At 43.2% G+C, this 25116-nt stretch overlaps 1 protein-coding gene across 4 annotated transcripts in view; it reads right to left on the bottom strand.

The window, feature by feature from the left end:
- Window positions 1-1527: 1527 nt before the first annotated feature.
- The window catches only part of LOC137375156 (alpha-1,4-N-acetylglucosaminyltransferase-like), a 36727-nt gene continuing 13138 nt past the window's right edge, over window positions 1528-25116 (bottom strand). For all 4 annotated transcript variants that reach the window (XM_068041860.1, XM_068041859.1, XM_068041861.1 and 1 more), the window contains exons 2-3: window positions 17066-17526; window positions 1528-8756 (exon numbers count right to left, since the gene is read on the bottom strand). In XM_068041860.1, coding sequence (XP_067897961.1) covers window positions 8142-8756; window positions 17066-17494 — 1044 coding nt within the window. In that variant the 5' untranslated portion in view covers window positions 17495-17526 and the 3' untranslated portion in view covers window positions 1528-8141. The remainder of the gene's footprint in view (window positions 8757-17065; window positions 17527-25116) is intronic.

Here is a 25116-nt window from a genome sequence, read left to right on the forward strand (position 1 = left end):
CTATTTGATCTGGAGAGCTTGTAGTTCAGCTGGAGCACTGTGTTCCGTTCTGGGCACTGCACCTTTGAAGGATATATTGGCCTTGGAGGGTGTGCAGAATTTGTTCTCCAGAATGGTACCTGGACTCCAAGGGTTAAATTATGAGGTAGGATTATACAAACTAGGATTGGTATTCCCTGAAATTTAGACGGTTAAGGGGTGATTTGATTGAAGTTCTTAAGATATTAAGGTGGGCAGATAGAGTAGATGCAGAGAAAATATAGCTGCTGGTTGGAGAGTCTAGTACTTGGGGCATGGTCTAAAAATTCGAGCCAGACCTATCGGGAGTGAAATTAAGAGCATTAGAATGTAATTAGGAGCAGGAGTAGACCATATGGCCCCTCGAGCCTGCTCCATTGTTCAATACGATCATTAGGAAACAATTTGATGCAAAAAAGGGTGGTAGATGTTTGGAACCCTCTTCTGCAATCAGTAATTGATGCTAGGTCAATTGTAAATTTTAAATCTGAGATTGATAGATATTTGTTATTCAAAGGTATGAAGGGAGATGGGGTATAGGTGGGTATGTGGAGTTAGGTTGCAGATCAGCTCTGAACTCATTGAACGGTGGCAGATGCTTCGGGGTGAGATGGCATAATCCTGTTCCTATATTCCTATGACTCCTGAGCAGTCGAACTCACTGTATAAACCGGAACCTGGCATATTCGAGCCCCATCTGGCCCTCGTATCCACATTCCACTGGAGTTGTGGTGGGAATGAGCCAGAAAGGCTGAGTAATTTTGGCTCCGTTGCCTGTTACAAAGTAGTCGGAAGAAGTTGTAAGAAGCATACTCCTGACCAACCTGTAGTGATGGCATGGGTAACAAATCTGTTGTAGTTATTTTTAAAGATTTACCATGATTGGAGGATGATGTAAGTGATGTTTTAATTTTTCAAACACATTTGATGAAATACTTATCATAAGATTTGCAGCTGAACTGCAAGCTGTCCAGGTCAAATAGAAAATGAGTTAAAAATTTAGATAAATAATGGGAGAGTACTTCTCACTTATCATTCCTCTTGAAAAGCTGAGGTCAATTGATGATTCTGGGATTCTGTTAATATTAATAGTTACAATGGATATGAGTAAAGGGAGTTAAAAAAAAGCATTTAAACTTGCAAATTATGTGAGATTTCATCAACGTGCAGAATAATCAGAATGAAAGGAGTAACATTGAAAAAGATTGATAAGGATCCAACAAATGACAGTTAAATCAGAAATATTATTTAATAGACAGTAAAAAATATTGTCTCTGAAATCCCACAATAAAACTGGTATTTTGCAGGATGTATACATCAGGATTTATTTATGTCTAGGGTTTATTAGCAGATGCACTAATTATCTTCATTCAAATTGCCCAATATAAAGCAATTCAGTCCATGTTAATTAAGACGCCATTCTTCATGAATAAAGTGCAGCATTCGTTTAACACCATTCTCCTCTTGGTTAATGAAAGATGTACACAAATGATGACAACTGACAAAAGGTTATCAATAAAGACTATTTTATTTGCTACTTCTCCAAAGTTCAAGAAGACATGGGGTCGATTTCAAACTTTTTGACTTCAATGGAGTGGAAAATCAGGCATGGTGTATAATGGGTGGATGATCCACTCCAGACAGTTTACCACAGGGTGATCAAGGTTAAAATCTACCAATCATCTTAAACTTTCTGTATTTTCAAAATTTATGTAAATGCTCTGAACCAATGGTTGATCCAATTGAAAAATGTCTTCAAGATTATAATTTTCTCGTTTACAATACCATCATTGATTTCATTTACTTTAGGCTTTGCATATTTTCTGAATATTCTTTTATAGTTTCTTTGATAAGTACCTTCTTCATCAGGGATTCTAATTTCTGCAGAATTAATCAAAATGTTGTTAATCATGTCCTTTAAACATTTGCATCAACGCTTTATTCTGGTTTCACAGCCAGGCCTGTGAAGCTTCTAAATGGCTAAATGGCTTTCAAGGGTATTATAAATCTTTACAAACCTTAGAATTGCATCAGTTTGATTTGTTTTTCAGTGTTAATCATCAGTCATTAACAGTTATACAGGTTAAGAGTGCTCTTGTATGATACATGGGCCATGCTATGAATTATCTATATATTGAGCCAAAAGGTATACTACAGATATATAGGATGTAAGGTCCAATGACTGGTGACATGGGTCCTGAAAAAATATCTTGTGTAAAAACGCAAAAGCTATGTTAACCTGGAAGGCAGTGCAAGAATAAAAGTAGAGAGTGGAAGTGACTTTGGCTGCCACTTGTATTTAAGTCTCAATAGTGGATGTTGACTGAAGGTCACCTTGCAGCATGTAGCAGAGCTCTGTGACCATTGTAAGACATGTTCTCTCTCACAGACAAGAGGTTGATGTGCCTGGGCCTGTAAATTATGGGTTGAACAGACCAATTCTGGCGCCATTGATCTTCCAGCCATGCCTGCTTTGTCTTTTACCTCTTACATGAAATCCTGTGATGAGAAGCAATGCATGCAATGCCTAATTGTTACTGCACCTTCAAGAGATTCCTCCCCAGCAGGTGATAACATTGCAGACTTTACCTCCCATTTCTGATTGTTCTGCAATGGGCAGGAGAACACTGACATCATGGGGTGCTTCATTATGTTTGTCTTAATTAACTTTTGGTGCCTCATGACCTCACAGTGACCTTCTGTGTGACAATTATCAGTGGAAACTAGGTCAGGGGTTTTGCAAGACTTGTGAAGCAGGCTGCAAACCAGTGAGAACTCTAATTCTTCATTTTCCAACTCCTTTCCAACCAATTTTCCTCACTTTCACCAACAGTAATTTCTACCCCAGAACACTATCCACAGGCACAGGCTATCCAAAAGTAAATGGGTCAAACTCATGAACGTGATACCCATTAACTGTCAGGTATCTTTCCCAGATAACAGAATTATTCCAATTCCTCTATTTCCTGAAATATTCTAACTGAGCAAAATTATGAATTAGGGCCAAAAGACTTTCTGACTTAGCTGTTTGTATTTGGGTTCTCTTAGTCTATGGGGAATCAAGCACAGGATTGTAACCCAACTGCACTCAACTGCTGTTGTATTGATACTTTGAAATTGTTTCAATGAAACAGTAAGACTCTGATTTGTTCTTATTTTTGTCGAATCACTATTTCTGTTGGGATTGATATTTTCTTGTGTTTGCTTGGAAACATAATTTCATTTCATTGGGAATCTTTTATGATTGTACAAATAAATTCTGGCTTGAATGACATAGCCTCGGTTGCTGAATCTCAATCATGGACACTTTCCTGACTGTGCGATTGGTAATTTCTTGCGGTGTTCTCGCAACAAGGCCAGAAGATGTTGCATTTTGTTGTTCTTTCAGATGCATAACAAATAACCTTCATATTTTGACTCAAAACACTACAATAATACCCCAGCCTACTGAACCTCAAAGCAGTAAAACTCCACATTTACTAAATGCCCCCAAAACCCACTCCTTGATAATCCCAAAGGTTCCTCTGTCACCACATCTTGACTGGTGCTTACCTTCTCTCTACTTTGTATTAGATGCTGAAGTAAAAAACCCACTAGTGAAGCAGAGGGCAGCTTGATCGTCAGCACTAAAAATCAGGTATTATAGTGAATGGCATATAGATTGCTGATGTGAGAACAAAAAGGTTAACTTAATATGCTAAGCTTTGCAAAAATACTGAATGACGCATCTGTGACTGAATGTCATGTAGGAAGCTTAAGCCAGCCACAATTACAACATTTATTAGATAAAGAAGTTACGTTACTAGCAAAAACAGGTCAGGACTCGATTAGGCAAGAAGCAGGTGTGTGCTCGAAGAAAGCCGAGAGCATTTTTGGTCAATTACTAGGGGGCATAGATGTAAGGTAAGGGGCAGGAGGTTTAGAGGGGAGTTGAGGAAAACTTCTTTCACCCAGAGGGTGATTGGAATCTGGAACACACTGCCTCAAGGGGTGGTAGAGGCAGGAACACTCACAACATTTAAGAAGTATTTAGATGAGCAATTGAAACGCCATAACATACAAGGCTACAGGCCAACTGCAAGGAAGTGGGATTAGTTTTGGACGGGTGTTTGATGGTCGGCGCAGGTGCGTTGGGCCAAAGGGCCTGTTTCTATGCTGAAAAACACGATGACTCTATTTTGTTGCCAGTACAAGTGCAATCAGTCACAACTACTGATCTTGTTTGCCTCAAAAGAAATCAGATAGTGTGACGCAACCAAAGCCCATAAAAGCAAATGTATCTGTTTCTCGGGAGGACTCAGTAATGGAGTTTGCTTTGTTGCTGTGACCTCCCTCGTGCATACCTGACTTCCGAGTCTCCAGGTGGTAATTCGTGAAATACACCACAACAATTGGCGTAGTTGGAAGGACACAACACGACAGGCAGCATTCCTATTAACTGAGCAGACAGGTAATTATTTTACCGTAGTCCGTAACATGATTTAGGGAGGATGATACCGACCTGGTTGGATTTGAACAAGATACCAGGGCAAGTAGGTAGCGACTGGCGGGTGCTCACTTAGGGTGACATGAACGAGCCTCTGGGAGAAAGAGGCGGGCGCGAGCGGGGCATTAACCAGGAGGGTAATCCGTAGATGAGTAAAAGACAATAGGAAAGTCTTGATAAAATCAAACAGATTAAGTATGCCAAGGAAAGGAAGTGAGATGTCAGGAGGTGGTGGTGAAGACGAAAGGGAAAGTTTAAATTTTGTCGATTATTTGAAAGAGAAATACAAGAAACTGGAAGGGATGATGAAGATGGAAGGTTGGAGTGAAGAGTGGGGAGAAAACGGACAATGTGGACAACACATAAAAAGGCCAAAGAAGACAAAGGAGTATTCATTTTGTGCACATTGTACGAATGACGATGCAAAGACTGTGGCGTAAGAATAAGACATATTAGTATTAATAGACAGATGAAACGAAATGCAGACGATGAACCCAACTGGAATAACCTGGTAAAAGAGGCGGCTGAGTACGGGTGGTGTGAAGACTGGGACACTGACCCATCCCCTGACGGGACCAATAAATGTGTAAAGAAATCACCAGGACCGTCCGCATCCCCGTCATATCCATCGTTGCCAATGGCTCCAATTCACAGTGAATATACTAATTACCTATGAAGGGGAAACTTATGAAAGGACAATACGTGATAAAAAGGGACAGAGATACAACAATGAAATGGAGGGAATATCGATACAGGAAGGGATCTCGGGCTTCAAGACCATAATGAGACAGGTTTACAGACCCTTTACACCAGTGGAAAAACAGATGATCTTGAAAGATTTAGGTTCCTAAAATAAAAGCAAAATAACTTAGAATTTTGGAAAAATCTAGAAGAAGCAAGCGAGATACACGATGCACATAAGAATGATCATCACGCTCTAATACAAGCTAAGATGCCAAAGGGGGCATGACAGAAACTCCCAACCGAATACAGGACTGGGAGTTGGACAGGCAATGATTTACGACAGTACAAAGATTGAAAAAAAGAGTTAGAGAGGCGTTGGGAGAAAGCCAGAGTAACTGGGGTGCAGTTGCAGGAATAATGCAGAAGCTGGGAGAACCATGTATTGAATATGCAGAGAGGAAGTATAATGCTTATGTTGAATACGGAGGGGTAGAGGACCCGGACAGAGATGATAGTGTCTTTCTTAAGATGCTTAAGGAATGTCTCAGTGCTAAGATTATCAGTCGGGGATGCATTCAGTCAAATCATCTCTTGGACAAGTGAGGTAGATCAATGTGCGAGTAATACCAAAGCATCTCCACCTTCTGTGACAACAATGATACCATGAGGACAGAGTTGCTCTGAATGTGGCAAACCAGATCACATGACAATAGATTGCCGCAAGAGAAAATCAGGAGGTCGCATTGAATGTGATCAATGTGGTAAAAGAAGACACAAAAAGCCCGATTGCTGGCAGAGAGAGGGAGGACAGAGTCCGGGAGGAAATAGGGAAGCAGGACCCCACGTTACCGGGTGTAGGGGATAAGATGACGGTCAACGTACTCCCTGAGAAACCAGGGTGGCAACCCAGGTGGAATGGACTGTATGAAGTAGTATTGATCAGTGACACATGCGTTGCGGTTGATGAGCGAGTTAAGCGCAAATGGAAGCACTGGTCACAAGTTAAACCATTTAACCGCTCATGTGATTTATCCACAGGATGAGGGGACAGACACTTCCGTATTAATTATCTCGTTGCAGGTAAATATAGATGGGCCCCAGCACGATCGTGATGCTCTGGTGTCCCACCTGGTGGTCAAGAACAGTCAAGACAAAGAAGATAACATACGACTCAGCGGGGACTATACCCAAGGGTTAACTAGCCTGGGGAGATTCTTTGACTCAATATGCCAGCACCAAGAAACTGTGAGTGAAATAACATTACATGAGAATCAAATTCTGCTACTGTGGCAGTGACGGCCACAAAAGCTATTGAGGCAGAGCCGGAATGCCCTACCCAATAAACAGGATCAGCAAATGGAGTGGTATTAATTGATGAGGGGAAGAAAGTTCCTGAGAATGTACCACACAAACTTCTGAGTATAATCCTGAATGTATCTGCTCTGGGGCTACCTGAATAGTGGTCAGGTGCAATAAGGGGATTGCATCGTATACTGATAAAGCAGGTGCTCCATCAAACACGCCGTCTGGAAGGGTTGAAAAACAACCCCAGAGAGGCTGGTGATTCTGAAGACATCTTCTCAATGATGTATCCACAGTATTTTATACAGTAACTGGCATAGTTAATACCCTAGATTTGGCCTTCCTGGATGACAAGGTCAGGACGAGAACCCACCAGGGAAAGAACATTCTCAGGGAACAACAGCATGCAATGGAATGATCAGTTGGTTAACGATCAGGAGTTAGTGCAAGGAGACCTAGATATAGTGGGCATCCTAGAAACACATGGCAAAACCATTAATGAGGTAATTAAGGACCTCCAACTCTCTGATGACAGAACGGGTCGGGCCAAGTATGCACCATATGGGAAGGGTGGCTTAGAGAACAAATGAGGGAGAACTTTCGGCAGATACATGAGGGAGAAGTACCATCTTAGATTACAAATGTCAATTTAACTGTGAATGCCCAACAGGAGGGGATGAATGCGATGCCAGATCTGGGCCCTGAGGCAAGTCACCCCTGCAGTAGTGGGATGTGATGTGAAAAACAATGTAATACTTGAGCTCGTTCTAGCCATCCCCGTGATTACTAAATAGACTGTATGAAGTAAGGTATGTAGAGTCGAGAATATTGGGTTGCATTACTAGCAGAAGCAGGTCAGGACTCAATAAGGCAGGATGCAGGTATGCACTGGAATGAAAGCTGGAACATTTTGTGGTTGGAACATGAGCAATCAGTCACAAACTACAGATGTTGTTTGCTCAAAAGAAACTAAATAGTGTGACGCAAACAAAACCAATAAAAGCGAATATATCTATTTCTCGGGAGGACTTAGTCATGGTGTTTGCTCTGTCGCTGTGACCTCCCTCATGCATGTTGTATAATAAAGATGTGTGAAAACCTGACTTCCGAGTCTCCGGCTGGTAATTCGTGAAATACACAACAATTGCCATTCTGCTTAATGGGTTTATACTCAAATCAGTTTGTGTCTATAATTTAATGTGTTTACAAACTTTTTTCATGAGTTCCATACTCATAAATAGAAGGGAATCTGTGTTTGGGATTAAAACATGTTTTCATTTTTATCTCAGTATTAGATGAGCATTAAACCATCCCAGATAATATTGAATAACATACAAAATAACATTATCAAAACAGAATCACAATATTATACCTTAAAAACCCAAATTCAGCAGAAATAGTTCAAAGTAACTCTGCCATAATAGAAACCCAACACCATGCTGTAGAGATTTTCAAATGTTCCTCATGGAGCAAATGGGCATTGTAGTGCTCTCTTGGAGCATTTACAACAGAACTCAATTCAGTTCACAACTGGTGAGATTTCTGTTGAGCAAAATGAAGTTGTAATGTTGGAATTTCCAGGTTCTGTCCCAAAGTGTGCCCCCATTTTGGACAATCTATACATTTATTGTCCTCACTAGTTTCAGAAATTTCAGGCGCTAAGTGACTCTGAACTATTTCTAGATTGAATTAAATTTCTGTATGTAGTTGGACAATACATCTGAAAAAGATATTCTATTAATGAACCACTTCCAGAAACAACTTTTCTCTTCTTTTTGGAATTCATATAGTTCCAGATATGGACTCCATATGTACCTGAGAAGAAGCTCTCGATGTCCTCCCTTTTCCATGGAACATAGTACTTTTCCCAGCTTTGATATGGGATTGGATAGAACCGCCTCGAGATCCATAAAGAGATTCCATTGCATTCCTTTCCAGTGACTTTCTCCAGATCATTGGACTTGCACCATCGCTTCAACACACGGGTTATCAGTTTAGGGCCTTGTTGACCCCAGGCGTGTCCAATATAATGGGCCACAAAATCTTCCATGCAGTCTAACATAAAAGGATGGTGGTTTACATGAAATCCTATTGCTGCATTATTGAAAGATTTTCCGCCTTCTGAACAGGTAAAATTGGCAAATGGCAAAGTCTTCATTGATATAATATCAGTATCCAGGTAGATGCCACCGTATTTCCATAGCAGAGCTAACCTGCAGCCATCAGCAAGTACATGATTCCAATATCTTTCCAAATTTGGATTTACCTATGGATTAATGTACAGAGTCAAGTGCAATCCATAATGTTCAGTTTCAGCATATTTAAACCTATTTCATCTCCAGTCTTTGTGGCTCCTCCTTAAACTAAAACTATTTGCAGCTACAAAACCCATTTTGCTGGGGATTCAGGTATCACCCAAAGCTACTCTCTAACCAAGATTGTAAAGAGTGTGCGATTGCTTTGATCCCCAATAGTCTCTCCCTGCAGAATTATGGGCATAAACCAGCACCTTTCCACGACATGGCACAATATATAGTACAAAAAGTGTTTGTGAGGAAGGCTAGAAATAAAGAACTTGGCTACTGAGAGGATGCTGGAAATGGGGAAAAAGAAGGACACGTGCTGGCTGAAGTCATTCTGCTTCTCCTGATATTGACAATGAACCATCTTATGAAACCCTAGCACCATATCTTTAAAGGAAATTGACCATCAGTTCCGCTCCTCGGGAAACAATTCTAAACTTTCTTCCTCATTTCTCGTCCAGATGTTTTCACCAGGGCTACTCGGACCAGACTTCATTACAGCCTTGATCCAAACATGAACTAAAGAGCTAAAGAACAATGATTAAAGCATGTTGTACTTTACAAGGCACTGCATGAAAGAAGCATGGCGGGTGATGGAGAGTCAGTGTTACCTATTTCTCTGCACTTGTCAAGATGCCAACAACTGTTTAGTGAGGCCTGGCAACTGCATCTGGAAATGATATGGGGTCCAATCTTCTCAGGATCCATGTTAGCAGAGAGGTAAAGGCCATTCTCTATGTCTGTTGTAAGGATGCCTGCAGAATTGCTGCAGAGCACTTGCAAATCTGCAGGGACATAAACAGTCAGCTGTTGCCTGAAACTTGGCTGCATGTCCGTGCAGTCATGTGCTGTAAGATGCTGTGTAGTGGCATTGGGCAAACTTCCTTAACAGCAACAGTTGAAAAATAATCAGCCAGAACGCTTCTGACCACTTCCTGCAGGGCCGACATTGTCGTCCAGATCAGCAGGGAGCTCGTGTGCATGTGCTGTGCCTGCACTGGAAGCATGCAGAGTGTGAGGATCGTGGTGTCAAACAGAGTCTAAAGCTGATTTGGCACACAATCTGCCATTTTAGGCTGCACAGGACTGTTTGACATCCTCTCCTAGGCACTCCAAGCTGAACAAGTGTTCAGCTGCGCAAAGAATTTCACCTATTGCTATTTAAAGGGCAGTTAATCATGCCCACCATGGGCTGCATTTTACCGAAGACGGATGGGGCTTCGCCACCGACGTAAATGTTGGTGGCAAACCTGCTTCCGCCTAGCCCGGGGATCTGACTCGCATTTTACAGGCCCCCGGGCATTAAGTGTCCCGAGGCAGGACTTCCACCCACTTGAGGGAGGAGGTCCCACCTCAGTGAGCTACCAGCTAATCAGTGGGCCGGCAGCTCCAAGTCCCAGCAGTGCCACCAGGAACGGTGGCCACTGCTGGGTCTGCAGCCCAGCCAATGACATGGAGCCAGGACTTCAGGTAAGTTGTGCTTGCCTCACCAGGGATGGGGTGATCGGTCGTGGCGGTGAGGCAATGGTAGTTATTTGGGGGGAGGGGAGAGCGTCTTCGGACGCTGGGGTGGGTTGGGAGGAGAGTGCGGCCCTTAATCGGGCACCCTGTGCCTGACGGCCATGGCACCCACCCCCGCCCCGTAGCACACAGAAAGGCCGGCTGGTATCGCTGGGCGGCTTTTCACATCCCCAGCACACCCGCTTGCCACTGGTAAAATACCCGTGGAGGCAGGAGAGAGCCACTTAAGAGCCTTGACTGGCCTTGGGTGGGCGGGCCCTTTTACCCACCCCCCCCCCCCACACCACCGCCTGACCGCTGTAAAGTTGACCGGAGGCGGGAGTGGGGTATGAAGTCATCCCGGAGCCTCCCGCTCAATTCTACGCTGCCCCCACACCACCATGTGACCTGCTCGGGCAGCATAAAATTCAGCCTCATATTTGGGCCAACACTTTGAACGAGAAGCAGGCTGCTGGTTGAGAAGGGATAGCCACTATACACTTGGCTAATGATCCCCTCAGTCACCCGATCACGTGAGGGCAGCGCACCTATAATGAGAGCCAGGCAGCAACAAGGAACGTCGTGGAACAAACCCCTGCCTGGACCACTCGGTGGGCACCCTCTTGTACACTCAAAACCCTCCACCAGTTTCAGGATGTGTCTGCTTATAATTGCACAAGTTAGAACCCAATTAACACCCTCCACCTGCATATAATCACACAATGAACAGCTTAACACTGGAGTTTGTTGGTGGGTGAGTGATAGGCGTGTGGTGCATTGAGAGTGTGTAGTGGGTCATTTGAAGATGCATTCACTGACCTTGACAACCCATGTGACGTCATTGAACTTCTTCCGGCACTGCCACCAGGTCCACGGTGCCAGCTGCTCCTATTCCTTTCTTAAGGAACTTTGAGGGCCCCCGACCCCTGCAGAAACATGGCATCTCTCTCCTTTACACTTCCTGAACAAATGCCTCCTGCACAGCATCAGAAAACCTGGGAGACCTGTCTTTTGCCTGATTCCCCATTTCCTCTACTTTTCTTTCTCTTCAATTCTTCCACAGTCTGCAGAAGCTTCCATGCAATGTGCTGCGCTCCATAAGAGGGGCAGGCTAGTCCTGCATTGCCAGGTGCCTGTTGATTGTACAGTCAGTCAGCAGGGCTTCAGACCATGCTGGGCTTCACACTAATTATTTAGGTGAGGAGGCAGCACAAAGTTGGTATGTGGTCTGCCACAATGGAACCAGGTGCAGGGCGATCATGCATTGTGATTCCAGCAGGAAAAAATGGGCCTTAATGAGCTTTTCCCCTATTTATTATATAGTTATAATTAAAATCAGTACGTCTTGCCACTTGTAAACCCATTCTTATTGCATTTTCAGTGTTAATTGCACTCATACCTGTTACCTTTGTAATTACCTGTGACATCAGTAGGTGTTGTGGCAATAGGGCTTTACCCATTTAGAACACTTACTACTTCATCACATTTACCCAGTCACACAAGCTCTGTAACACGAATATGGTGGTATAGTCTGAGCAAATGTGTGTGCGTGTGTATGTATGTGAAGCACATGCAGTGTGTGTTCTGCACATTGGTACTTGAAAATTGCATTGGGATCCTATTAATACATAGGACCAGAATTTGCATTGTATTGTGAGGATCCCACCTGTTTTCAGTGGGAGCCATGGCTGGGTATCAAACTGACAGTAAGTGTGATGACAGCAGGGGGATAAGTTCTATTCTCCGATTTTGTGTGTGTTTCCAATATGTTCCCAGTTGTAAATGAGTTGAGATGGGAGTGAGAATGTGGTAAAAATAGTTCTTCCTGATTTCTTTCCAAAATGGGCTGGTTATAATTTTGTTCAGGTCTGGACGAAATATATCCCAGGCTATTAAGAGAAATAAGAGAATTAATAGCAGAGGAATGGAAAAAACGTATGCTTCAACAGGAAAAAGAAAGAGCAATAGAATTGAAAGAACTTGAACGAGAATTGACAATGAAGAAACTTGAACTTGAGGAAAAGGAAAGAGAACGAGAAGGAAAGGAATTTGAATTAAAAAAGATGGAACTAAGACAAAGGGGTGGTCTTGACTCCAGTGAAGGTTTTGGTGGGGAAAGATCTGACCCCAGTGAGGAACCAATGGAGAGTCGTTTAAATTTATACAAGCTCTCCCTAACTTTGAGGAAAGGGACGTAGAGGCATTTTTCATTTCCTTTGAAAAGATAATCAACAGATGAAGTGGCCAAATGAAAATTGGACACTGCTTATGTAAAAAAGGTTGCTGGGCAGAGCACATGGTGTTTATTCCATGCTTTTTGAGGAGGCTTCTGTAAATTATGAGATGGCAAAAAAATGTTATTCTCACTTCCTGGCAGACATTTTGGAACCTCCAGAGATTGTCTGTAAAGACTTATATAGAATTTGAGAGGGTAAAGCAAATTAATTTTGATCATTACATATGGGAACTAAAGGTAGAGGCCACATATGAGAACCTTAGGGAACTAATTTTCTTGGAAAATTCACTCCCTCCATTCGTAAGAACCCATATAGAGAACCAGAAGGTTGCAACAGTCAGACAGGCAGCGGAAATTGCTGAGAATTACAAGCTTGTTTATAAGCCTAAACCCTTTGTTCGTCACCCCCACAATCCCAAAAACAATAGAAGATGGGAGGGTATAGGAAGGCAAGTAGCTGGGGACAGGAAGGGAATGCCCCAGGATCTTCCCCTCAGGCTAGAAAGGAAGATGCTGAGGCTGAAAGTGCAAGCCTAAGTGTTACCATTGTCACAAGGTGTGACACCTTCATGCAGAATGCTGGAAATTGTGGTGTAAACCCATGGAACGTATAGGGTACACAAAGCCAATGCAGAGAAAGGGGTCCTGAATGAGAGTACAACAGATCAGGCTGTAGCACTGACTGCAGGTGTAAGGCTAAATAGGAATACCACTGTGAGTGCAGGTGTCATGAACTAGATACCTGAGAGTTATAAGGAATTCTTGTCTAAAAGAAAAGTAACTTCATATCCATCAAGTGAGGCAGGTAAACCTATAGTTATACTTAGGGATACAAGAGCCACCCAAACTCCCGCACTATCCCCATATCGGTTTATATATTTAATACCGAGAAATCTATCAATCTCTGTCCTGAATATACTCAATGACTGAGTTCCACGGCCACGGGTAGAGAATTCCAAAGGTTTGCCTCTGAGTGAAGCAATTCATCTTAGGGTGGCATTGTGGCACAGTGGTTAGCACCACAGCCTCACAGCTCCAGTGACCCATGTTCAGTTCTGGGTACTGCCTGTGCAGAGTTTGCAAGTTCTCCCTGTGACCGTGTGGGTTTCTGCCTGGTACTCCGGTTTCCTCCCACAGCCAAAGACTTGCAGGTTGATAGCTAAATTGGCCATTGTAAATTGCCCCAAGTGCAGATAGGAGAATGGTGGGGATGTGGTAGGGAATATAGGATTAGTATAAATGGGTGGTTGTTGGTCAGCACAGACTCAGTGGGCCAAAGGGCCTGTTTCAGTGCTTTATCTATCTATGACTCTATCTCAGTCCTCAATCGCCTACCCCTTATTTTGAGACTGTGCCCACTGGTTCTAGATTCCCCAGCCAGGGGAAACATCCTTCCTGCATCTACCCTGACGAGCCCTAGAAGAGCTTTGTATGCTTCAATAAAATCACCTCTCATTCTTCTAACTCTATAGAATACAGGCCCAGTCTCCTTAATCTCTCCTCAGAGGACAATCCTGCCATCCCAGGGATCAGTCTGGTGAACCTCGTTGCACTCCCTGTATGGCAAGTATATCCTTCCTCAGGTAAGGAGACCAAAACTGTACACAATACTTCAGCTGCGGTCTCACCAAGGCAGCAAGACTTCTTTACTCCTGTACTGAAATCCTCTTGCAATAAAGGCCAACATACCATTTGCCTTCCTAATTGCTTGCTGCACTTGCATGTTAGCTTTCAGTGACTTATGAACAAGGACACCCAGGTCCCTTTGGACGTCAACACTTCCCAATCTCTCACCATTTAATACATATTCTGCATTTCTGTTTTTCCGACCAAAATGGACAACTTCACATTTTTCCACATTACATTTCACCTGCCATGTTCTTGCCCATTCTCAGCCTGTCTAAATCCCCTTGAAGCCTCTTTGCATTCTCTTCACAACTCACATTCCCACTTAGTTTTGTGTCATCAGCAAACTTGGAAATATTACATTTGGTCCCCACATCCAAATCATTGATATAGATTTTAATCGCGAGGGGGTCCAAGCACTGATCCTTGCAGTACCCCATTAGTCAAAACCTGCCAACCCGAGAATGCCTCGTTTATTCCTACTCTCTGTTTTCTGTCTGTTAACGAACTCTCAATCCATGCCAGTATATTACCCCCAATCCCTGTGATCCCAAGTGCTCTAATATTGCTTACGAACCTGTCTGGGGCCTTAGCGAAAGCCTTCTGAAAATCCAAATACACTACTAGTTCCCCATTATCTATTCTGCTGGTTACATCCTCAGTCAAACACAATTTCCCTTTCATAAATCCAGTTTGACTCTGCCCAATCCTACCAATATTTTCTAAATGTCCAGTTACCACATACTTTATAATAGATTCTAGCATTTTCCCTGCTACTGATGTCAGGCTTACAGGTCTGTAGTTCCCCATTTTCTCTCTCCCTCCTTCCTTAAATAGTGGGGTTACATTTACAATCTTCCAATCTGCAGGAACCATTCCAGAATCGACAGAATTTTGGAAGATGACCACCAATGCATTTATTATCTCTACAACCACCTCTTTCAACACTCTGGATGGACATCATCAGATCCAGGGGATTTATTAACTTTCAGTCCCATTAATGTCTCCAGTACTACTTTTTTTTTTACAAATACTGATTTCTTTCAGTTCCTCATTCTTGCTAATCCCTTGGTTCTATAGTATTCCTGGGAGATTTTTTGTATCTTCATCTGTTTAGACAGACACAAAGTATTTGTTTAGCTTCTCTGCCATTGCCTTATTCCCCATTATGAATTCCGCTGTCTCTGCCTGTAGTGAGCCCACATTTGTCCTTGATAATCTTTCCCTTTTCACATATCTATAGAAGCTTTCACAGTCTGTTTTTGTGTTTCTTGCTGCTTTAGTTTCATATTCTATTTTCTCTTACTTCATCAGTTTCTTGGTCCTCCTTTGCTGCATTCTAAAATGCTCCCAATCCTCAGGCTTATTACTTTTTTGACAACTTTATAAGCCTCTTCCTTTGATCTAATATAGTCTTTAACTTCTTTTGTTAGACATGGTTTGATCACCTTTCCTGCTGGGTTTTTGTGCTTCAAAGTAATGTAAATTTGTTGTAAACCATGTATTAATTCTTTAAATGCTCGCCATTGACTATCTACCATCATACCTTTTCATGTAGTTTCCCAATCTATTACAGCCAATTTGCCTTCATACCTTCGTAGTTTCCTTTGTTTCAATTGAAGACCCTAGTTTCAGATTGAGCTACATCACTTTCAAACTTGATGTAAAATTCTGTTATATTCTGGTCACATAATGAACAGCGTGAGAACAATTGGCATCTTTGCTCTTCAACTTTACATTTTAATTTTCAAATAATGTAAATTGCGACTCAAAAACCAACTATAAACAGCATTGTTCAAGCAAATCCAATAGTCAGCACTACTCATTCAGTTAGAAACAGATATATCCACCATACAGTTTAGAAAAAGTAAGCAACAAAACCACTTTCACTTCTCAGAGAATATTCCGGAGAGATAGATCGAATAAGACTGGAAATGTTGAACAGAATGCTGGTGCATCACGGGATACTAGGCTATGTTTTACTGAACCATGTTGAACAAGAGATATTCTTTGAGATCCAAGAGTAACTTTGTCTTCCAGCTATTCTGTGGGGATTTAAGGCAAGACAGAAATACAAAGGATATTGGGATGTGACGTGTTAGTGACAATGCATGTCGTAAAGGTGTGCAGCTCACCACCACATTCTCAGCTGCAATTGGGGATGGACAATAAATGCTGACCTTGTCAGCAATGCTCACATCCCATAAACAAAGAAAAAGAACACAAAGTGTGATGGACCTACATATCCTTAAGGGGCAGATGCCTGATTAAAGGCACCTCTGGCACAGAATATGCTGCTTTGTTGTGTAAAGAAGTGCTGAACCAACAGGATAAACTGATAAAGAAAAATATGATGAAACAAGAAACAGACTTAACAATGAAAAGTGGAGAAAGAAAAGACTGATATTAAAGGACCCCTGAAGCACCACTGGCTGAGGCTGTGTCACCAATGAGAAGAGAAGGCACACCTGGAGACAGAGTGGAATTAGCAGACTTGAACAACAATGCAGGAAAACCAAGAAACATGCGGCATCAAAGTGGATATAAGGAGGCCCTTGGGCTCGCCTGTGTTGCAAGCCAATAGTGGAGTCAAAGAAACTGTCTATGAGGAAGAAGATGGCATGTGCAGAGGAATCTGTATGTATTTGGCTACTGAATCTTATAGTAAATTTAGTTACGAGGACTTGTGAAATCATTATTGTTTCAATAAAGTGAACAGAAAGGAAATTACTCTTTGTGTCTGTGGTTAATTTTATCACTCGCCTCAGTATCTTGTTTAAGTCGAGTCTCACAGGGTTAACAGGAAATATCTACAATTCTCATTTCCATATTTATATTGTATGGTAGCTGCTATATTTAAAAATTAAGGTACAAATGATTTACTCATTAAAATTTCTATTCATTGGTTACCTTTTGATACCAGCCATTCAGAGGAGTGCCTTCAAACAGTTTAGTGGGTTTCAAAGGTAGAAGGACAACATTACTTATCGAGGAAAGCAAAGGGATACCAGCATAGTCAGGCTGTGGATACTGTGTTAAGTTGCCACTGAATCCCTTCATGAAGTAATAGATAGGTTTATCTGGGTTTAAACGAGCTGCAGCCTCCACTGAACACACCACCAATGGTGCCGGCTCCACTTTGTCAGTTGTCTCCAAAAACAGAATCCCAGTTTTAATGGTTATGTTTGAACGTTTTGGGTCAGCTTTAGTTCTCATCTGGGGTGCTTCCAAGATGTTGTTTTTAACATACTGATAGGTGTCCATGTTACACAATCTGTACAGCACACCACAAATTGTAAATGTGAGGATGAGCAGACCCGATTTATATGCAGAAACCATGGTGTCGAGCTGGGATGTTTCTTCAAAAGCTCCTGTAAAATATGAAGATGAAGAATGTTTTAGTAGTGAATGACTTCACCATTAATGCTTGTACAGATGTGAATTAGGGTTGATCTAGTTTTGTCAAATACATATAGCTATCATGTTATTGACCGCTGCAAAAATGCTGGAAAATCATGTTCTTCCAGCACATAAGAGAGAGAAACCAGGAAATTATAGACCTGTTAGCTTAACATCTGTTTTGCAGATCCTTGAGGGACAATTCCAGTCACTTCCACTTTGAGCACATATCCTACTCTTTTTCACCTACTGCATAAATAATTTCCTAACCAGATGAATAATTTGCCTTCAATTCCATGAGCTTTAATTTTAGCTGACAGTCTCTTGTGTGGAATTATATCAAAATATATTTTTAAGTCCATATCTCGTCCATAGTTGTTTGCCTGTTTACTACTTTGGTTACTTCCTCAAAAATTTCAATGAGGTTTGTTCAACATGACCAATTCTTTACAAATCCATCTTGTTTCTCTCTAATCAGCTCAAATTTCTCTAAGTGCTCAGTGACTCGGTCCTTAATTATAGGTTCCAGTAATATCCCCACAACAGCTGTTAGACTAACAGGTCTGTAATTTGTTTGTTTTTCTCTCACACCTTTCTTAAATCATCGAGTTACATCTGCAATTTTCAAATTTAAAGATGCAATTCCTGAATTGAAAGAGCTTTGGAAGATTATGGTTAAAATATATGCAATTTTCTGTCCTACTTCCTTGAAAATCCTGAAGATTTATCAGACATGCCATTATTTTTTTCTAATACTAACTGTTTTTCAATATCTTTCCTTTCTTATGTTAACTTTAGTGTGTTCCAGTCCTCGATTCATTGAGCTTGATTTTCAATCCGGGGTCGGGAACTCAATGCCCAGATAATTTGCGGGTCCTGACTCACATCGTGTCTGCATCATTCATGTGACGCGATCATCATTTCCAGATGCACTAATTGAGCCCAATTAGTGGCGCCGAGCTCTGCCAGGAGGCAGGAGCTGCCTGCTGAGCATGATCGTCAAAGGCAGATGGCAGCCATACTGCAGTCTGCTGCTGCCTTGCAGAATAGAGGAGGCAGAATTTCGAAGGGTCCAGTAGAGAAGTAGCCCATTGGGAAACTAAAAGGTATTGAACTGAATCTGAGACAAAAACCCTTCGTGCCAAAACATTTTCATTCTTGCTTGATGGCTTCCCGCATTGCACCTGAAAACTGTGCACTAATGTGCACCAGACTGTTCGGGCCGGATTTTTAAAGCCTGCTGCGTGCAGTAACGGGTGCAATTGCAATTTAAAGATCGCATTCTTGGAGGCCAACACTGGGTCCCACCACCACCAGAAAGCAAAGATATTTTGAAAGGGACGATGGGTGGGAGGGAACAGCAACCCTGCATACCTCCAATTAAGAGCCTGTGGAGCTTATTGTTGAGCTCATTAACAGGATTGTTCGCAGCAGTTTTCAATTTTTAAAGGAGGGAAATGGAGAGAACACCATGTCTGGAACACGACAGGGTGTACAAGTCATGAACACTGCGGGGGCCGTGAAGGCTAAGATTAAAATAATGCAAAGGCATAAATAAAGCTCAGCTGCTCCAAATGCACCACAGCCTGGACATTGCTGGATCTGAAAGACTTGCTTTTCTCAGTGGCTGGTGACAAGAATCTGGAGAGGGACAAGAGGCTGCTGGCATCCCCGAGGCACCTGGAGGTGGCAGGGGAAGACCTGGTGAATGCACAAAGACGAGTTGAGAGAGTTGGTATGGGAACAGGCTACACTGACATTGGACTGATCAACCAGATTGAGCTAAAGTAGTTGCAACCTTGTGGACAGCTGGAGGTCAGAGAAGCATAGTGAGGGACTGCAAGGGGAGGAAGGTATGACCAAGAGATTAGGTGCAGAGCCCAAGAGTCAGCTTTAAATGACAAAGCACCAGTGCCGTAGGAGTCTGCACCTGTCCAGGCCGATGATCTCGATGGGGGTCAGAGCATGCAGCAATGACCTGAGGCCTCACTGCCCCTTGGCAGTCCCCTTCCTGCAGCCGTCAAGTTCTCAGGTGCCCTGAATTTAACACTTAACAGAGAGGTACCACTGCTGCACGACAAGGTGTCATCCTCCTGCCACCCTTCAGTTAGAAGACCTCGCTCCTCTCCCTCACTGCCTCCAGCATTAGATCCAGATCGGCATCGATCAAGTGAGGGTCTGCCCTGCCCCGAGTGCCAGGCCTCCAGCTCCCCTGTAACATCTCACTTCCCTCTGGTGCTGTGGAAGGCAGATCTCTCCCTCAGGACAACCAGTAGCCTCAATGATAGCTGCCGTGGAAATCTATATGAGCCCTGCACTTGATCAGACCCACTGCCCTTTTCAATCGCCCGGTTCTAAGAGGACAGAAAACCCGTCTCCACACCAATTCAGGCTTTCCCACTAGAAAATTACAATCTGAATCAGCTTCCCAGAGGTGGCAGGTTTCAGACCAAAAACCAGACCAGGGTCCTGTTTCCACCACCACTTTGAAACTCCGGCCCCTAGTTCTTGTTTCCTGTCTCTGTCACGAAAATCCAGCCTTCGGATTCAGCTAACTGCAACTTGAACATTGCCTTCTGGCCGTCCCCAGACCAATAACAAACTCCTCTGGGAGCTTAACAGTCAGTTAATTGGAGGCATGTGGGTTGCCACCTCACCCACCCCTATCATTGCTTTGAAAACAGCAGTGCATCCCGGAAAAGTCAGAACACTGACACACCACCTGGGAACGCTATTTTCAAAGCGTGCCTGCTCCCATTATCTCCCCCAGAGCTGATTGAAAATCCCGGCCATTAATAATTTCCCTGGAATGTCAGGAATATTATTCTCTTCCTTCACTTGAAGACTGACACAAATCATTCACTATGTCTGCCATTTTCTAATTTCCATTTGCAATATAAACCCCATCTGTTTTCAAAGAGCTCACTTTCCACTTGACTATCATTTTCCTCTAATATAATTTCCTTTTGTGTTAATCATGATACCCTCACATGTTTCTTGTTGTAGTTCCTTTCACATCTCGTACCATATTTTTGTCTTCCTTTTACTGTTGTTTATATCTCTCCCAGTGCTGGGTGTGTGTCGAGCTGCTTGACTGTTGTTGGAGCTGTACCCATTCAGGCAAGTGGAGAGTATTCCATCACACTCCTGACTTGTGCCTTGTAGATGGTGGACAGGCTTTGGTGAGTCAGGTGGTGAGTTACTCGCCGCAGGATTCTTAGCCTCTGACCTGCTCTTGTAGCCACAGTATTTATATGGCTACTTCAGTTCAGTTTCTGGTCAATGGTAACCCCCAGGATGTTGGTGATGGTAATGCCGTTGAATGTCAAGGGGAGATGGTTAGAGTCTCTCTTGTTGGAGATGGTCATTGCCTGGCACTTGTATGGTGCGAATGTTACTTTCCACTTATCAGCCCAAGCCTGGATATTGTGTAGGTCTTGCTACGTTTCTACATGGACTGTTTCGGTATCGGAGGAGTCGCAAATAGTGCTGAACATTCTGCAATCATCCACGAACATCCCCAGCTCTGACCTTATGATTGAAGGAAGCTCATTGATGAAGCAGCTGAAGATGGTTAGACCTTGAACCTACCCTGAGGAAATCCTGTAGTGATGTCCTGGAGCTGAGATGATTGACCTCCAACAACCGCAACCATCTTCCTTTGCATGAGGTACGACTCCATCAGTGGAGACTTTTCCTCCTAATTCCCATTGACTCCAGTTTTGCGAGGGCTCCTTGATGCCATACTCGGTCAAATGCTGCCTTGATGTCAAGGGCAGTCACTCGCACCTCATCTCTTGAGTTCAGCTCTTTTGTCCATGTTTGAACCAAGGCTGTAACGAGGTCAGGAGCTGAGTGGCCCTGGTGGAACCCAAACTGAGCGTCACTGAGCAGGTTATTGCTAAGCAAGTGCTGCTTGATAGTACTGTCGATGACACCTTCCATTACTTTACTGATGATTGAAAGTAGACTGATGGAGCAGTAATTGTCCGGGTTGAACCTGTCCTGCTTTTTGTGTACAGGACATACCTGGGCAATTTTTCACATTGCTGGGTAGATGCCAGTGTTGTAGCTTTACTGGAACAGCTTGGCCAAGGGTGCAGCTAGTTCTGGAGCACAGGTCTTCAGTACTATTGTCGGAATTTTGTCAGGGCCATAGTCTTTGCAGTATCGAGTGCCTTCAGTCGTTTCTTGATATCACGCGAGTGAATCGAATTGGCTGAAGACTGGCATCTGTGAAGCTGGGGACTTCAGGAGGATTCCAAGATGGATCACTAACTCTGCACTTCTGGCTGAAGATTGATTCTGTGGCGAGTAACACACATCCTGACTCTCCAAAGCTGTCCACAAGGCACAAACCTGGAGTATGATGTAATACTTTGCCTGGATGAGTGCAGCTCCAACAACGCTGAAGAAGCTCGACACCATTCAAGACAAAGCAGCCCACTTGATTGGCACCCCATCCGCCACCTTAAATATTCATTCCACTGTCCAAACCTGCTACCTCTACCACCCAGAAGGACAAGGGCAGCAGCTGCAGGGGATCGACACCAACTACAAATTCCCCTCCAAGCCACACACCATCCTGACTTGGAACTATATCACTGTTCCTTCACTGTCACTGGGTCAAAATCCTGGAACTCCCTTCCTAACAGCACTGTGGGTGTACCTACCCCACATGGACTGCAGCAGTTCAAGAAGGCTGCTCACCATCACCTTCTGAAGGGCAATTAGGAATGGATAATAAATGCTGGCCGAGACAGTGACGCCCACATCCCTGGAACGAGTAGAAAAAAAGAATTCCTAGCCTTTGAGCTGCTCTTGTAGCCAGAGTATTTATACGGCTGGTGCAGTTTAGTTTCTGGTCAAGGTAACCCCCAGGATGTTGACGGTAGAGGATTCAGAGATGCCATTAAATGCCAAGTGGAGATGGTTAGGTTCTCTCTTGTTGGAGATGGTCATTGCCTGGCACTTGTGTGGTGCGACTGTTACTTTCCACTTATCAGCACAAGTCTGAATGTTATCCAGGTCTTGCTGCTTATGGACGCAGACTGCTTCAGTATCTGAGGAGTCGCGAATAGCTCTGAACACTGTCCAATCATCAGCGAACATCCTCACTTCTGACCTGAAGATGGAGAAAGGTTATTGATGAAACAGCTGAAGATGGTTGGATCTAGGACATTACCCTGAGGAACTCATGCAGCATTGCTCTGGGGCTTAGATATTTGGACTCCAACAACCACAACCATCTTCCTTTGTGCAAGGTATGAATCCAACCAGTGGAGAGTTTTGCCCGATTCCCATTGACTTCAGTGTTGCTCAGGCTCCTTGGTGCCATACTCAGTCAAATGCTGCCTTGATGTCAAGGGCAGTCAATTTTTAGTCCTATTTGCTTGCCTGGTATTTTTTCTCTGAAGATAATGATTGCTTTCAATTCCTCCCTCCCTTTTACCCCCTGATTTTCTACTGTTATTGTGATGCTTTTTGTGTCTTCTACTGCGAAGACAGATTATTGTGACTGCGAAGACAGATAGAAAATATTTGTTCAAAGTCTCTGCCATTTCCGTGTTTCCATTATTAATTCCCCAGTCTCATCCACTGAGGGAATTATGTTTACTTCAGCTACTGTCATCCTTATATACTACTTTCTCCCTTTGCTGGTTTCTAAAATTTCCCAATCTTTTGGCCTACTACTAATTTTGCCACATTGTATATCTCTTCTTTCAATTTGATATCATCCTTAACTTCCTTAGTTAACCGTGGATGGTTCTTCCTTCTTGTCGAGTTTTTCTTTCTCAATAGAATATATCTTTGTTGAGAATAATGAAATATCTCCTTAAATGTCTGCCATTGGTTATCATCCCTCTTACCTTTTAATCTATTTCCCAGTCCACTTAGCCAGCTCTGTCTTCATATCTTTTGAATTGCTTTTATTTAAGACACTAGTTTCAGACCCAAGTTTCTCACACTCAAACCAAATGTGGAACTCTATCATGTTATGATTGCTGTTCCCTGGGGAACATTTGTTTTTATTCGTTCATGGATGTGGAAGTCGCTGGCTAGGACAACATTTATTACCCATCCCTAATTGCCCTTGAGAAGGTGGTGGTGAGCTGCCTTCTTGAATTGCTGCAGTCCATGTGGGGTAGGTAAACCCACAGTGTTGTTAGGAAAGGATTTTGACCCACTGACAGTGAAGGAATGGCGAAATAGTTCCAGTTCAGGATGGTGTGTAATTTGGAGGGGGACACGCAGGTGGTGGTGTTCCCATGTAACTGCTGTCCTTGTACTTCTAGGTGGCAGAGTTCGTGGGTTTGGAAGGTGCTATCTAAGGAGCATTGGTGCATTGCTGCAGTGCATCTTGTAGATGGTGTCAAGCTCCTTGAGTGTTATTGGAGCTGCACCCATCCAGGCAAGTGGAGAGTATTCCATCACACTCTTGACTTGTGCCTTGTAAATGGTGGACTGGGTTTGCGGAGTTGGAGGTGACTTACTTGCCGCAGGATTCCTAGCCTGTGACCTGCTGTTGTAGCCACGGTATTTATCTGATTACTCCAGCTCAGTTTCTGGTCAATGGTAACCCCCAGGATGTAGATAGTGGGGGATTCAGAGATTGTAATGCTGATGAATGTCAAGGGGAGATGGTTAGAAACTCTCCTACTTGAATGTTACTTGCCACTTATCAGCCCAAGCTTAGCTATTGCCCAGGTCTTGCTGCATTTCTACGCAGACTGCTTCAGTATCTGAGGAGTCACGAATGATGCTGACATTGTGCAATCATCAGTGAACATATCCAATTCTGACCTCATGATTGAAGGAAGGTCATTGATGAAGAAGCTGAAGATGGTTGGGCCTAGGACACTACCCTGAGGAACTCCTGCAGTGATGTCCTGGAGCTGAGATGACTGACCTCCGACAACAACAGCCATCTTCCTTTGTGCCAGGTATGACTCCAACTAGCAGAGAGGTTTCCCTCGATTCCCATTGACTCCAGTTTAGCTAGGGATCCTTGATGCCATACTCGGTCAAAGTGTTGCCTTGATGTCAAGGGCAGTCACCTCACCTCTTGTGTCTCTTTTGTCCATGTTTGAACCAAGGCTGTAACGAGGTCAGGAGCTGAGTGGCCCTGGCGGAACCAAACTGAGCATCACTAAGCAGGTTAATGCTAACCAAGTGCCGCTTGATAGCACTGTCGACGACACCTTCAATCACTTTTCTGATGATCAAGAGTAGACTGATGGGGCAGTAATTGGCTGGGTTGGATTTGTCCTGCTTTTTGTGTACAGGACATACCTGGGCAATTTTCTACATTGTCAGGTAGATGCCAGTGATGTAGCTCTACTGGAACAGCTTGGCTAGGGGCGCGGCAAGTTCTGGAGCAAAGGTCTTAAGTATTGTTCTACTGAGATTATTTATTAATCCTGTCTCATTACACAGTACTAGATCTAAAATAGCCTGTTCCCTGGTTGGTTCCACAATGTATTGTTAGAAGAAACTGCCCTGAATACCCTCTATGAACACCTCCTCAAGTCTTCCTTTGCCAATTTGATTTCTCTACTTAC

The sequence above is a fragment of the Heterodontus francisci genome, chromosome 11 (genome assembly GCF_036365525.1).
Source record: "Heterodontus francisci isolate sHetFra1 chromosome 11, sHetFra1.hap1, whole genome shotgun sequence".
NCBI lineage: Eukaryota > Metazoa > Chordata > Chondrichthyes > Heterodontiformes > Heterodontidae > Heterodontus > Heterodontus francisci.